Source organism: Xiphophorus couchianus, chromosome 4, assembly GCF_001444195.1.
Source record: "Xiphophorus couchianus chromosome 4, X_couchianus-1.0, whole genome shotgun sequence".
Taxonomy (NCBI): Eukaryota; Metazoa; Chordata; class Actinopteri; order Cyprinodontiformes; family Poeciliidae; genus Xiphophorus; species Xiphophorus couchianus.
Genome location: NC_040231.1, coordinates 4,738,180 through 4,752,847, shown reverse-complemented (window position 1 = coordinate 4,752,847; position 14,668 = coordinate 4,738,180). Strand labels below are relative to the sequence as shown.

General features: G+C 42.0%; 1 protein-coding gene, 1 long non-coding RNA gene and 2 other non-coding genes across 6 annotated transcripts in view; all 4 read left to right on the top strand.

Annotated features, from left to right (window-relative positions):
• The window catches only part of lrp4 (low density lipoprotein receptor-related protein 4), a 112,432-nt gene extending 106,428 nt beyond the window's left edge, over positions 1 to 6,004 (top strand). For 2 of the 3 annotated variants that reach the window (XM_028014753.1, XM_028014752.1), the window contains exons 34-38: positions 346 to 457; positions 986 to 1,047; positions 1,488 to 1,575; positions 1,664 to 1,805; positions 3,209 to 6,004. In XM_028014753.1, the coding sequence (XP_027870554.1) occupies positions 346 to 457; positions 986 to 1,047; positions 1,488 to 1,575; positions 1,664 to 1,805; positions 3,209 to 3,550 (746 nt within the window). In that variant the 3' untranslated portion in view covers positions 3,551 to 6,004. Of the gene's footprint in view, positions 1 to 345; positions 458 to 985; positions 1,048 to 1,487; positions 1,576 to 1,663; positions 1,806 to 1,975; positions 2,038 to 3,208 lie in introns of all 3 variants that reach the window. The other variant, XM_028014754.1, reaches the window with a different exon arrangement.
• Positions 6,005 to 7,074: 1,070 nt separating this feature from the next.
• On the top strand, positions 7,075 to 14,337 carry LOC114143747 (uncharacterized). Its single transcript, XR_003595307.1, has 4 exons — positions 7,075 to 7,218; positions 7,553 to 7,665; positions 11,659 to 11,742; positions 12,654 to 14,337. It is a non-coding gene; the product is annotated as an uncharacterized LOC114143747 (long non-coding RNA).
• LOC114143811 (small nucleolar RNA SNORD67) lies at positions 7,726 to 7,840 on the top strand. Its single transcript, XR_003595328.1, has one exon. It is a non-coding gene; the product is annotated as a small nucleolar RNA SNORD67 (small nucleolar RNA).
• Positions 12,451 to 12,562, top strand: LOC114143812 (small nucleolar RNA SNORD67). Its single transcript, XR_003595329.1, has one exon. It is a non-coding gene; the product is annotated as a small nucleolar RNA SNORD67 (small nucleolar RNA).
• Positions 14,338 to 14,668: the final 331 nt, after the last annotated feature.

Below are 14,668 nucleotides of genomic sequence, written 5' to 3'. Positions count from 1 at the left end.
ACATGGAATGTTTTGAAATGAACATGTTAACATCCCTGAAAATAGCAGTAGAAAGACTATCTCAACATTTGACAGACCTTCTTTTGAAGCAAATTCTATTGGCTGTAAACAAAGAAGCAACAATATGAATTCATATTTAGAATATGGTGGACAAGTTCCTCATACTGCTGTTTGAAACATTGCTTGGATTACACCAACTTACGTTTTGGGCAGTGATGTAGTGCTTCAAGTCCTGACAACAAATAAACAAATTTATTATGTTATAACTTAATAGCCAAAAAACGAAGACATGAGTTCCAGTGTGTTTCTGCATACTCACATTCTTATGTGGATTTGTTGTTTCAGTTGCAGGTTACATTCCCACTTCTCCCTCCAAAGGTGCCAGCAGCACTCCTGTTCCCAAAAAGATTCCCAACAGACTGACAGACGCGCCACACAGGGGACCCTCTCTTACCAAGTATGTCCGTTTGTTTGAAAATGATGACTTTCCACAGAATGTTCTGAAAGACAGAACAGTAGGAATGCCAGCATAGCATATATAATTATAAAAAACAAATCACATTAGCTCTGGATTCAGTTGCATCAATTTGACTGTATTGGATATTGATGCTTATTGAACCAGTTTCTCCTTTAAAGAGCTTTGAAATTACATTAGTTGGCAATCCGAGCTATATAATTAAGTTTCGGAGAAATTAATTGATAAGAGCAGCATCTGGTCCACACGGCTTTCACTGAATGTTCTGATATAAAGGAAAGAGCTATCACTGGTCTGAGTCTAAAAAAAGCTGCCTAGTGGTTTCAAGCTGCTTTTTTTTTAAGTGCTTGGGGAATTGTCACTATCCCATTAAGGATGTAATAAAAGTTACAAAGCTGAAACACAGTTGTGAAAGGTTTCCAAAGAAAAACCACCACAGATGTATTCATTACCCTTTTTTGTGACGAGACAAGATTATGACAAGCTGGGCTTTCTTCTTATTTTCCTCAGCTGCACTGACAAGGATTTAAACGCTGGAGGCTGCTTGAACACAGTGGTGACAGCCCCTCATGGTGAGAACACAACAAAACATACTTTTGATCTTTGCAGACTGGCTATAAACTAAAAATCATGCTTATGTTTTTCTGTCAGTGATACTAAATATATATTTTTAAAAAGTTCAAACTGTTTTTATATTTCCTACACTGAAACACAGTACTGGTTATAGCATTAAGTTAATTGTTTCTTTCTGTCCTATAATAATTTATTTGTCTTTTTAATGTTTTCCAAAAATCACTTACAATTTTTTTTGACACAAATGTTGCAACCTGCAAAGAAAAAAAAAATTAACTGGGAAAATCTGCTAATCTGTTGTGTAGATAATGTATTCTGTCATTCTTATTTAATTATAAATGATTTAAAAAAAAAGGCAAATCACTTAATTTGTAGCTATACAATAAAACGCCTCAGTGCTAATGTAAAATGTTTGCATTTTTTATTTGATGACATGTAGGAGAAGGACTTCATATCAGCTATGTGATTGGTGGGGTTCTCACCATCCTGGCGATTCTGATCCTGATTGCTGCTTTTATCATTTATAGGTCAGTATCCCACTTATTGCTCAACCCAGGCATACACTTAAACTAAATATAATTTTGACACTTGACAATTGTTTTTCTTGACCAACAGACACAAAAAGTCTAAATTTGCTGAACCCGGTGTGAGCAATCTGACCTACAGTAACCCCTCCTATCGGACATCCACACAAGAGGTCAAGATCGAAACATCGCAGAAGCCTCCGATATACAACCAGCTTCGATATAAGAAAGAGGTAAAGGGTATACTAACAGCAGAGTCATTGTAAGGACGACCAATGAAATTTTGGGGATAGCGTTAATGTTCCTGTTCAGATTCTTCTCTCTGAATGTTGCAGCTTGTGGTTTTTACAGCCCACAGACACTAGTGCTCATCTTCTCCCCATTCTTTTCTTCATCGCTGCAGCTCTCTCATCCCTACAACTCTCTCTCCCCCTTTATCTTTTGACCCACTTGTCCCAAGGAGAGGTAGCTGCACAGCATGAAGGAGTGGTGTCCCAGTGGTTTTAGATTGTTTTTCTTTACCTTAGTTTATTACTGCATGGAAACTACTATCCAAAGATTAACACCTATTTTGTGCAGTTTTTCAAGCTTAATAGTGCATAGTTAAAACATGACTGAATTGATAAAAAATGCTATCTGAAGCATGCAAAACAATCTCCTCAAGATCTCCCTGTTAAGTTTCAATTGTCCAGTTCCAAAATCCACAGATTAAACATAGCAACTAAAAACTAGTAAAAACTCACAGAAGGGCAAGCATCATTACTAAAAAAATAGCCTCTTTCAAGCTGCAGTATATCATTTTTATAAAAGATATATTTTGTCATTTGTTGAAACTGTCACTATGTCATGGCAGTATGGTATGAGACATGTGGTTTCTCCCAGTTCTATATAAACAACCAATCAGAGCCAGGAGGAAGGTCTTAGCGCTGTCAATCATCCTTGTGTGCGCCTACTCACCTTCCCCCTTCGTCTCTGCTATGATATAGCTTCTCCCCGTCAGTAGAACATGTGGTGTATGCTAATGCTAGTACGCATGACCATTGATGATGGCAGATAAAATAATGTCCCGTAACAGTGGTTTCTCCGCCATTAGCACCTTTAGCGATACGTATATTCACAAGTTGGATTGAGAGCACTCAGACCTTCCTCCTGGTTCTGATTGGTTGTTTTGACCAGAAGCAGCATATTTCTTCAGACTGCAATAGTGGCACATTGAGGAGGTGGAGGAGCTTGACCATTTCTATCTTTCTAATATTATACTGTCATGACATGATGAAAGTTTTAACAAATATGTAAAAAAAACAAAACATTTTTTATAAAGGTTAAATACTGCAGCTTTAACCCATTAGTTCTGACTTATATTTTGTATTGGAGTGACAAACTGCCTGCTTTTTGATTAATCCAACTAGTAAAATGAGTTTTTCACATGTTGAAGATTAAGTATTTCATAATGTTGCACATTTAAATAACGGAAAAACTAACAAAATATATATCAAAATGAAAACCCATCATTTATCTTTTATTTCATGTCTATGTACCTATCATCCTGAAATCTCCAGCATAAATATAAGGGCATGATGCTTCTTTGAAGGTACTATGGCAACCAGTTTGATCAACAGTTTGTCTCCTCATCCAGGGTGGAGTGGATGGAGGCTACACGAAGGAGAAGATCCGCATTGTGGAGGGTGTGTGCCTCCTGTCCAGTGAGGAGCTTTACTGGGACGACCTGAAACAGATCAAGCCGTCCCGAGGCGGCCTGCACACCTGCATGCGCACTGACACAGTGTCCCTGCAGACTAGCAGCGCTTCGCTCGACGATGGCGAGACGGAGCAGCTCCTCCAGGAGGAGGCGTCTGAGTGCTCCTCCATAACCACACTGACCCCCTCAGCCATCACCCCGCAGCGCCACGCCCAGCACAGCCTGCCCGACACCGGCTGGGCCTCCATACGCAAACCCTCCACCGAGAGCGAAGTGTGAGAGAAATTCCCTCTGCGCTTCATCTCAACTATTCATCACATAACACATACACACACACACATATGCAGACACCTGTGTTCAAAGCTGATACAGATTCAAAGATTAACTGAAGCAAATGTAAAATAATAGTTCATATGAACCCGGTGAGACACAACAAACAACTTCTGTCTTTGAAACTGGAGCTCCGTCCTGGTTAAACACGTACACACCTAACAGCAGAACTCCCAGTGCCACTTCCCTCCAGGCAGAGTGATAAACTAAAGGAGCATGCCAGTGTAAGAAAGCAAAAGACTCCTGGGAGGATGTAAACAGAGACACTAAAACTACCTGGAGCCGATTTAAAGGACGGAAACTCGACAAGACAAACGCTTCTCTGTGTACCTCACGTCTACTTTTTGGAACTATTTTTGGGACAAAACTAAAGCTACATATTTCATTCAACAACAGTTCTCACTCGGATGCCAGTCATGTCTATATGAACTCTATTTATAAACCTTTTCTTTTTTTACTTGAGTGGGTTTTTGATGAGTGTTGTGTGAGCAGTTTGTGCAGCAGGACTTTTGTGTTATGACGGTGCCAAAGGGCGAGACTTCACACGGTCTCCACTCTTCCCTCTCCGCCTTCACTTGCATTTGAGATTCATGAAAACTTTTGAGCATTTTTTTTTTTCCCGCGCTTACTTTACAAACTCGCTGTTGCAGGTTGGAAACCTCACTCCAGATGTTTTCTCCTGATTCTCATAAAGCCTCCAAACAGGAACAAAGTGATCTACTCTCAGATGGTCTACGCCAGGGGTGTCAAACTCCAGTCCTCAAGGGCCGCTGTCCTGCAACCTTTAGATGTGGCTCTGCTGCACCACACCTGAGCAGAATTATTATGTTATTAGCAAGGCTCTGGAGAACTGATCTACACAAGGAGGAGGTAATTAAGCCGGCCCTTGAGGACTGGAGTTTGACACCTGTGGTCTACGCATTTTCTGTAAACATAGCTGAAAGTCTTTTAGTTTATATTTCAGAGCATGTTTTTTTTTTTCTTGAACATAGAGAAACAAGCTTCGAGGATGCAAAATCCTGAGTGTGAAACACTTTAATCTTTCTCCTTCAGTTTTATATTTAATATTGTATTAATTAAAATGTTGATGACGTTTTTCTCAGCTGCATAGCCTTTCAGATAGACGCAAACATCTGAATATAGCTTCGTCATTCTCATTCAGCATATCATTCTTTGATCTTCCCCCAAAAAAGAGCAATTTTTTTGTGCTGAGGTTTTCTATACGGTTAAATATTACCTTTTAGTAGCACTTACTTTTAGAATGTAAAGTTCTTTAAAATTAACTAATTCATTATGGATAAAACAAACTCCTCAGAATTCTGTTTATTTATGTTCCCATTTTAAATATGTTATACATTGGTTTTTACACAGTATTCCCATGTCTGTATGGAAATTATCATATTAAAGCTCTTTTTAGCAACTTGATCACAGTTCAATTTGGCTTTCTGCATTCTTGGCTTACATTTTAGATGCAAGTGGGTCAGAAATCTGGCACAAAAGTATTTGCTTGATGAAATGCTGCTTGGTTAAAAGACAACCTGAGTTTATCAGTTTGCATCCTTAAAGCAGCCATCAACAAACGGTACAGCGTGCAAATCCCACCACCTCAGTGAGGATTCTCATTTCTCTACCAAGCGGTTTTTGGGTATTGCTTTAACGTTAGACTACAGTCCTTGCTGTTTAAATGCAGTACGTAATCCTATATCACTATACAGACAAATATATCTTTTAGACGTAATAGAGACGTGTATTTTGAAGTATCTGCTACAAGCTCAGCAACTTGCTGATTTGCTGCTAGACTTAGCACTGAGGCCAATGGAAGAGGGTCTTGGCAGCTACATAACTAGAGTCTCTAAGGATTAGTTGACAGTAGGAGCCTTTGGAGCTTCGTGGCGACCCAGTATTAAGTTATCCCGGCTCACAGTCTCTCCAACTCTGCTGCAGGAAATAATAGAAACTGTACAGATTTTACCATGTGGATTGAAGCAAATATTTCTGTTAATATTGTGTTAATGGATTTGTAAAGTCTTTTGTACAAAGGGATTTCATGACCATTTTTAGACTTGTATTAATATTACTCACTGGAGAGAAAAAGTTTTTTATTGTTGTTGTTGCTGTTTTTGCTGGATTATTTTAACCACTGTGTTTTTAAGCTTTGTAAATGATAGGGAAGGTGCCAGTTATTTAATAGTGCTCTTTTATCTTATGAAATACTGGTCACATATAGTTGTTGTAAAGTTAACAAAGAGGTATTTATGATTTTTTTGGGTTGTCATTTATGTGTAAATATGAAAAGACTGTATATGTATTTCCCTGGCAGTACTAACAAGCTGTGTTGTGTGATATAGTGAATTATTCCTTTGCTATCTTTTAATATAAAATGGCATTTGCATTTCAGTGAAACATTTGACTCACTCATCTTTGCAGTTTTTCTACTACATTTTTTTTTTACATTAGGTTTATTTCTTTAGAAATGAAGAGAGAACATGATTAACTAATTTCAAAGTATGGCATTTTAAAAAGGGCAAATATGAACTTTTTTTTCCCAATTTGCATTCAACTCAACAAATTGTCATTTTTCCATGAGTCAAGTAGATTTTTCTGGTGTATAAAATGTATATGAATGATAGTAAAAGATAGTGTATATCTAGTAAAAGAAAAAAAAAGTAGTTACATTATATGGGTTGTTGATCTCTGCCTGATGTAATGTAAAACAAAGTATAAAAAGCAGAAGAAAAGTTAAACTGAAATTTGCAGAATAATTTTGCATGGCCTCCAACTGCATTAGGTACAAATTCAGCCCTCCAGCAAATTGAACTGATTCAAATGAAAACGTTTTCTATTTTTTCACGGTAAACTTTTCAGACATATTTCTTCATTTCAGTATTACGTAATGTTTCCACTCTTGCTTTCATTTTGATATCGCAGTAAGAGAGAGAATAAAAGCGGCGAATATTTTAAAAGTTCTTGGATTATTTATTTATTTATTTGGCTGGAAATAGATATCATTCAAGCCAATAAAATTTTATACATATTTAAAGAAGATAAACATTCATATGTTGGTTCCAAGAAGATTTAAATAGATTATAATTTGATGCCGTTTCAAATGGTAGAATATCTTGATATTGAATTGGAGAAAATATAATGTTGCACAAAATGTTGCATATTGTAAGACAATATGCATAATAAGATAAATGTGGATAAAATTCGTTTATTGAAAAGTTTCACGACGCTTTATCTAGTTGCTATATAAAAAGTTAGGTGATCAAAGAAACCGAAAAATTACTTATTCTCGCGAGCAAGACCGCGAAACAGCGAGAATTTGGTGAGACTTTGATAAAAGCACAAAACGCAACATGGTGAGCGGTTTGTAGTTGGATGATTTAAGGCAATCCGTCTTCAAATATGTGCCTGGATTTTTAGGGAAAGCGAACATCATTAAGGGTACATGGTCGAAACTCCTTTTGATCCAGGCTTATTTCCGCTAGGTGGCGGTAATTCATCTAAAAGCTGTTTGCCAGCCGCTTTGTAGAGAAAGGCGAAGAAAGCTCGAGCTGGTTTGAACCGATTAGCCATGTGGTTAAAAATGAAAGAGCCACGTTGTACTGATAAAGCAGGTAAACTTCCCGTTTTTTAAGCTTCAAAGTTGCAGTATGACGTTAATAGACTCGTCGATTCAACATAATGCGTATATCTTAAACCTTCGTAGGTTTTGGGCAAGGACTGTTATTTGGTAAATAAAAGTAAATGTTTGATGCTGCTTTCAATTGTTTGCTAGCACTTAAGCTAATTCGGCTACCTGGTGTTTTATGATCTTTAGTAACTTTATGACCTATTAATTTAGCGGATATTTTACCTCCCTAATCAGACTTTGTTGTGGGATATTAATTATTAAACCCATCGACTCTGTTCATTGTCATTAGCTGACCTGCTTGTTTTCTTTGTTCACAGATGCTACTAATTACAAGAAACTTGCCTGGGGAGTAAGAAAAGTGTTTAGTACCAGTCACGGTGGATTGCGCTGAATGGATGAGGCGTCCCGTCGGTTTAAATTGGAGTTCAAGGTACAAACAAAATGGGCTCAATTTTTTCTTAGTACAAGATCAAATCAACGGGATGGTGGGTGTGAGAGTGATGAGTTGCACTAATCAGTTGGGGTGTTTGCTGCAGTGGCATGAGCATCCCAATCCGATCCCCTATGAGGAGGCAAAATGTGCGCTGGGGCCATCTGACTACACCCCCATCCATAAAGATCAACAAAAGATATATAAATAATTAATTTAAACACGTTTCCTTGATAAGTTTTGTCATAATTTATTCACGTCATTGATTGATCTGCAGAATTTCAAAACTTTATTACAAAGAATGGTTGCTTAGTTGTGCTTTGTTGGTATCTCTTGCTTCTGTCTTGTCTAATCCCAGTCTGATTTATTATTGTTGAGATCAGGGCTCTCTGTGGGCCTAAGCATCCATTACAGAAAGCTTTTTTTCCCTTCACTTGCATAATGTTTTATGGTAAGCTGTTTTTGTCAGACACTGAAGCTTCAAAGTGCTGCTGTACGCTTCCCCCAGAGGTTTAAAGAAAGGGATTTTTCTTTTCCCCTCTCAGAAGGAACTCTTAAGTGTTTTTACTCTTCAGTATCTTCATATGTTTAACTTGAAACAATTTGCACAATTTATTTTCTTATTTTGCTGTAAAGCACTTAGAATTATGGGTTTCTCACTCTGTAGCCTCAGGCACTATTTTTTCTCATTTCACATAGAATTAATGTAAACTAAACAAAAGAAAAGCATATAAATATAATGATCCTCTTTATATACATTTTAACAGGGATCTTATTTAACGAATGTACTTGCAATCTAGTTAACTCAAGCATTGTTTTGACATCAATTAAAGTACTTTTAATATGTTACACTGAGCTAAACTCAGTGTAACAGTGTAAAGGGGTCGGGTGCACTGTGTGATGGGTGGCGGCCAAGGGAGGGGGCCCTGGCGGTCCGATCCTCGGTTGCAGAAACTGGCTCTTGGGACGTGGAATGTCACCTCTCTGGTGGGGAAGGAGCCGGAGCTAGTGCGTGAGGTCGAGAGGTTCCGGCTAGAAATAGTCGGTCTCACCTCGACGCATGGCTCTGGTTCTGGAACCAGTCTCCTTGAGAGGGGCTGGACATACTTCCACTCTGGAGTTGCCCAGGGAGAGAGACGTCGGGCAGGAGTGGGCATACTTGTTGCTCCCCATCTCGGCGCCTGTACGTTGGGGTTTACCCCGGTGAACGAGAGGGTAGCATCCCTCCGCCTACGGGTGGGGGGACGGGTTCTGACTGTCGTTTGTGCTTACGGGCCGAACGACAGTTCAGATTACCCACCCTTTTTGGAGTCCTTAGAGGGAGTACTGGAGAGTGCTCCTCCTGGGGACTCCCTTGTTCTGCTGGGGGACTTCAACGCTCACGTGGGCAACGACAGTGAGACCTGGAGGGGCGTGGTTGGGAGGAACGGCCCACCCGACCTGAACTCGAGCGGTGTTCTGTTGCTGGACTTCTGTGCTCGCCATGGATTGTCCATAACGAACACCATGTTCAAGCATAAGGGTGTCCATATGTGCACTTGGCACCAGGACACCCTAGGCCGCAGTTCGATGATCGACTTTGTCATCGTTTCATCGGATCTGCGGCCGTATGTCTTGGACACTCGGGTGAAGAGAGGTGCGGAGCTGTCCACTGACCACTACCTGGTGGTGAGTTGGCTCCGGTGGCGGGGGCGAAAGCCGGTCAGACCTGGCAGGCCCAAACGTGTTGTGAGGGTCTGCTGGGAACGTCTGGCGGAATCCCCTGTGAGACGGAGCTTTAACTCCCATCTCCGGCAAAACTTCGAACACGTCCCGGGGGAGGTGGGGGACATGGAGTCTGAGTGGACCGTGTTCCGTGCCTCCATTGTCGAGGCGGCCGATCGGAGCTGTGGCCGCAAGGTTGTCGGTGCCTGTCGCGGCGGCAACCCTCGAACCCGTTGGTGGACACCTTCGGTGAGGGATGCCGTCAGGCTGAAGAAGGAGTCCTATCGAGCCTTTTTGGCCTGTGGGACTCCGGAAGCAGCTGATGGGTACCGGCGGGCGAAGCGGCATGCGGCTCGGGCGGTTGCTGAGGCAAAAACTCGGGCGTGGGAGGAGTTTGGAGAGGCCATGGAGAAAGACTTCCGCACGGCTTCGAGGCGATTCTGGTCCACCATCCGGCGTCTCGGGGGGGAAGCGGTGCAGCACCAACACTGTTTATAGTGGGGATGGTGTGCTGCTGACCTCTACTCGGGACGTTGTGGGCCGGTGGGCAGAGTACTTCGAAGACCTCCTCAATCCCACCAACATGCCTTCCACTGAGGAAGCAGAGCCTGGGGACTCTGGGTTGGGCTCTCCAATCTCTGGGGGCGAGGTCGCCGAGGTGGTTGAAAAGCTCCTCGGTGGCAAGGCCCCGGGGGTGGATGAGATCCGCCCGGAGTTCCTTAAGGCTCTGGATGTTGTAGGGTTGTGTTGGTTGACGCGTCTCTGCAATATCGCATGGACATCGGGGGCAGTTCCCCTGGATTGGCAGACTGGGGTGGTGGTCCCCCTGTTCAAAAAGGGGGACCGGAGGGTGTGCTCCAATTATAGAGGGGTCACACTCTTAAGCCTCCCTGGCAAGGTCTATTCAGGGGTCCTGGAGAGGAGGGTCCGTCGGATAGTCGAACCTCGGATTCAGGAAGAGCAGTGTGGTTTTCGTCCTGGTCGTGGAACACTGGACCAGCTCTACACCCTCGGCAGGGTCCTGGAGGGTGCATGGGAGTTCGCCCAACCAGTCTACATGTGTTTTGTGGACTTGGAGAAGGCGTTCGACCGTGTCCCTCGGGGAGCCCTGTGGGGGGTTCTCCGGGAGTATGGGGTACCGGGCCCTTTGATACGGGCTGTCAGGTCCCTGTATGACCGGTGTCAGAGTCTGGTCCGCATTGCCGGCAGTAAGTCGGGCTCGTTTCCGGTGAGAGTTGGACTCCGCCAGGGCTGCCCTTTGTCACCGATTCTGTTCATCACTTTCATGGACAGAATTTCTAGGCGCAGCCAAGGTGTTGAGGGGATCCGATTTGGTGGCCTTAGGATCTCATCTCTGCTTTTCGCAGACGATGTGGTCCTTTTGGCTTCATCAGATCGTGATCTGCAGCTCTCGCTGGATCGGTTCGCAGCCGAGTGTGAAGCGGCCGGGATGGGGATCAGTGCCTCCAAATCCGAGGCCATGGTCTTGAGCCGGAAAAGGGTAGAGTGCCTTCTCCGGGTCAGGGGGGGTGTCCTGCCCCAAGTGGAGGAGTTTAAGTATCTCGGGATCTTGTTCACGAATGGGGGAAGAAGGGAGCGGGAGATCGACAGGCGGATTGGCGCAGCGTCTGCTGTCAAGCGGGCGCTGTACCGGTCCGTCGTGGTGAAGAGAGAGCTGAGCCAAAAAGCGAAGCTCTCGATTTACCGGTCGATCTACGTTCCCACCCTCATCTATGGTCATGAGCTTTGGGTCATGACCGAAAGAACGAGATCGCGGATACAAGCGGCCGAAATGGGTTTTCTCCGTAGGGTGGCTGGGCTCTCCCTTAGAGATAGGGTGAGAAGCTCAGTCATCCGGGAGGGACTCAGAGTAGAGCCGCTGCTCCTTCACATCGAGAGGAGCCAGTTGAGGTGGCTTGGGCATCTGGTCAGGATGCCTCCTGGACGCCTCCCTGGTGAGGTGTTCCGGGCACGTCCCACCGGGAGGAGGCCCCGGGGAAGACCCAGGACACGCTGGAGGGACTATGTCTCTCGGCTGGCCTGGGAACGCCTCGGGATTCCCCCGGAGGAGCTAGCAGAAGTGGCTGGGGAGAGGGAAGTCTGGGCCTCCCTTCTGAAGCTGCTACCCCCGCGACCCGACCTCGGATAAGCGGAAGAAGATGGATGGATGGATGGATGGATGGATGGATGGACTGAGCTAAACTAATTTTTTAAAATTAATTTTCCAATTTTCTTGGAACACCTTTTAATCTATGCAGCGTGATTTCTTCCTGTTTTCCTGGTGTCTAGAGTCGGGAAGCGAAAGGAAAAATCCTGTGAAGATTCAAAGGCTCGGCTCTGCAGACTTGAACTGGAACGTCTTTGTCTCTAAAGGTCTGTAGGAGTTAAATATTCTCTTTTTACCACAGAAGTAAAACTGAAGGATGAATTATGTAACATCCTCAAGACTCTGAAGTAAGTCAGTGTGCCTCCAGTCCCTTTGTTTTCTTTAGAACTTTGACGTGCTATTCCCAAAAATTACTGGGAATATTCAGCTATGTTACTTTATAGTAGGATCCTTAATCTCCACATCTGTGGTTTACAGTTTGTTTATTTTATAGCCAATTGGTTTTTGTAAATCCTCATCTTCTTAAAATAATGACCAGACAGACAAAAAAAAAAATCACTTTTGGCTAAAAATGACATAGACCATTATTTTAGGAAAGTAGTAACATGTTTAAACATGTGGAAGTATTAGTCAAATGAGCTGCTTCAACAGTTTTTTTTTTTTTTTTTTTTCCAATTTAGAAATGTTACAATTGCAATTCATGATGCAAATTAAATCAACTTATCAGTGGGTACTTTTTTGTGGCTCAAGAAAAACTGGAGACCTTGAGACCGATTTTAGAATTTACTTCAACTTCTTAATGAAAACACTATTTAGAATTGTGCAGCTTTAAATTCTGGAAAGCATCAAATCACTCTCCAGTTAAAAATTGGTATAGTTGGTTGTGTTTGTTTCTTTGCCGCTGTTGTAATTTTTGGATGCATTAAAATGTTCTGATATCCAAAGTGTCTCTGTGTCTTGAGTATCCTTGCGGAAGTGGCAGTGATGAGTTGCACTATTACCCAGGTTGCTGTTGCAGTGGCACAGCAGGCCTGTCCTGACACAATGTGTTGACACCTATTGTGCACAGGGGCCATCTGAGTCACCTCTCCGTGGGAGAAAAATAGCATCTTTTAGGTTGTGGTGTCAAAGTTCAGTTCTTTCTATCTGATTCAATTGTTGTTGTTTTTTTCCCTAGGCAGAAGATCAAAGAAGTAACTGTGGGATGGGACGTTTTTAGTTCAACAAGTGTCCTGTTATAGCCTCGGTTAAAGAGTTTCAATGCTGGTAAGCATGAAGAGGCTTTACTCATGTTTTAAAAAGACAGAATAAGAAGTTAATATTTTTAAAATAGCTTATACTATTAAAAATACCATAGCTTACAAGTTATGATATTGGAAATGTACTAGAGCAGTGGTCCCCAACCCCCGGGCCGCAGACCGGTACCGGGCCGCGCAAGAAATAATTAAATATTTCTGTTTTATGTATTGTTTGAGTCTGGAGGATCTTTTATTTTGAAAATCCTTTAACCAGATTCTCTCGGTTACATCTTGCGCCCAACATTGAGCCCACAAGCAGCAAAATGAGTAAGAAACAGATCAGATGTCTTTGGAAAGTTTCTTTGCGAAGGGGAAAAGGCCCAGAAAAGAGACAGGAGAATGGATTTATCCCGGCAGATGATTCCCACATTCCAAGCCCACTCTGCATGATATGCGGTGACCGGCTCGCTAATGAGGGAAAGAAGCCTTCAAACTGCTTTGCCACATAGAGACCAGGCACCCTGTACATAAGCAACACTTCGGGTGTTATTGTCTCTCATCACTCCCAGATGGGACCGTCTCGTTGCAGAGAAACAAGCTCAGGGCTCCCATTAGTCGTTATCATGAGTTAAACTTTTCACAAAAGTAAAATGTTTGTTTTTGTGGCGTCTGTCTGTATCTTATTTTGAAGGGATATGTAAACGTTACCATAGCGACCAGAGTCAGAGCGTTATGGGCAGTGGTCGAGACAAGATGAGAGGAGTGGAGCTTGTGAGTTTTAGGTCTGGTTCACACGGCACGATTTAAGGATTGTCGGCAGATTTTCCAAACTTTGGTGACCACACACGACACGAGCCAATAAAAGTCCAACAGGTTCGACCTTTTAAACTAAAGGTCTTAACTGCCATAAGATAATTTGTTGAGGTAAAAAAAACAGTGAAGCCTTTGCTGAATGTCATATTTCAACAGTTCTTAATGTGACATTGTAATCCAGCTAGTCGCATCTTGGTGTTCTTGTGGAGGGGACAGAGTTTGTCAGAGGAGGATTGCAGGTTGAGGGATTGTGTTGCATCAGCGGCCACCACACTTAAACATTTGCGTTTTGCTTTTGTCAGCCAGACCAGACAGGTTTCATAATGCAGGAACGCTTCTGGTTGGGTGGTATATTGGAATTTTGATTAACGCATTTCACAAGAAATACTGCAAGAAAAAAAGGATTGAGCTTGTTGCTGGGTAATAAAATGACTTAAAATGTATTATTGAGGAACAGAGAATAATCTCAATAGAGGGAGACTTTAAAATCCAACAAGACAGACTATATGTTTTATAAGACGGTATGTAGGGCCAGTATTGTTTACTATAATTTTTGAGAATGTATTTGCAATATTAACAGAACAATGGGTCTTGTACATGTATTGCTAGTTAAGAAAATATAATTTCACCACTTTACATATAATCCATAATAACCTACAATGCATAAGGGAATTATGTGTTTAGGTTAATTTTTAAAGTTAAATATGTTTTAACGTTGTGTGACACATTTCTCTTAGAACTGGACTGTTGATGTGAAACTGTTGTGATAATTATTGAACCTGTTCAATAAATAAGTAAACATTGTGGTTATTTTGTTCATATCACTGTTTTCATTTCACTGCTCATCTGTAAGAACTTTGGCTGGGTGGTGTTTTTTTCTCTCTCTCCTAAGAACACCTGAAGAAAGCAGTAAAAGCTCTAAATAAATCCTGTAGCTTCATTTCATTTATTGGATTGATGCTAGATGTCTAATCTAAAATTGTCCTTTGTTTGATGTGACACATTGCTACAAATTTCCAGGCTTAACTTGATTTTCTGTGTGAAATGTTGATTTTCTTTCTTTTTACTTTTCCCAGATCTACAGTTTTACTACAAGATCTAAATCAATATCCAGTGAAATGAAGTTTGTGGAAATCTCAAC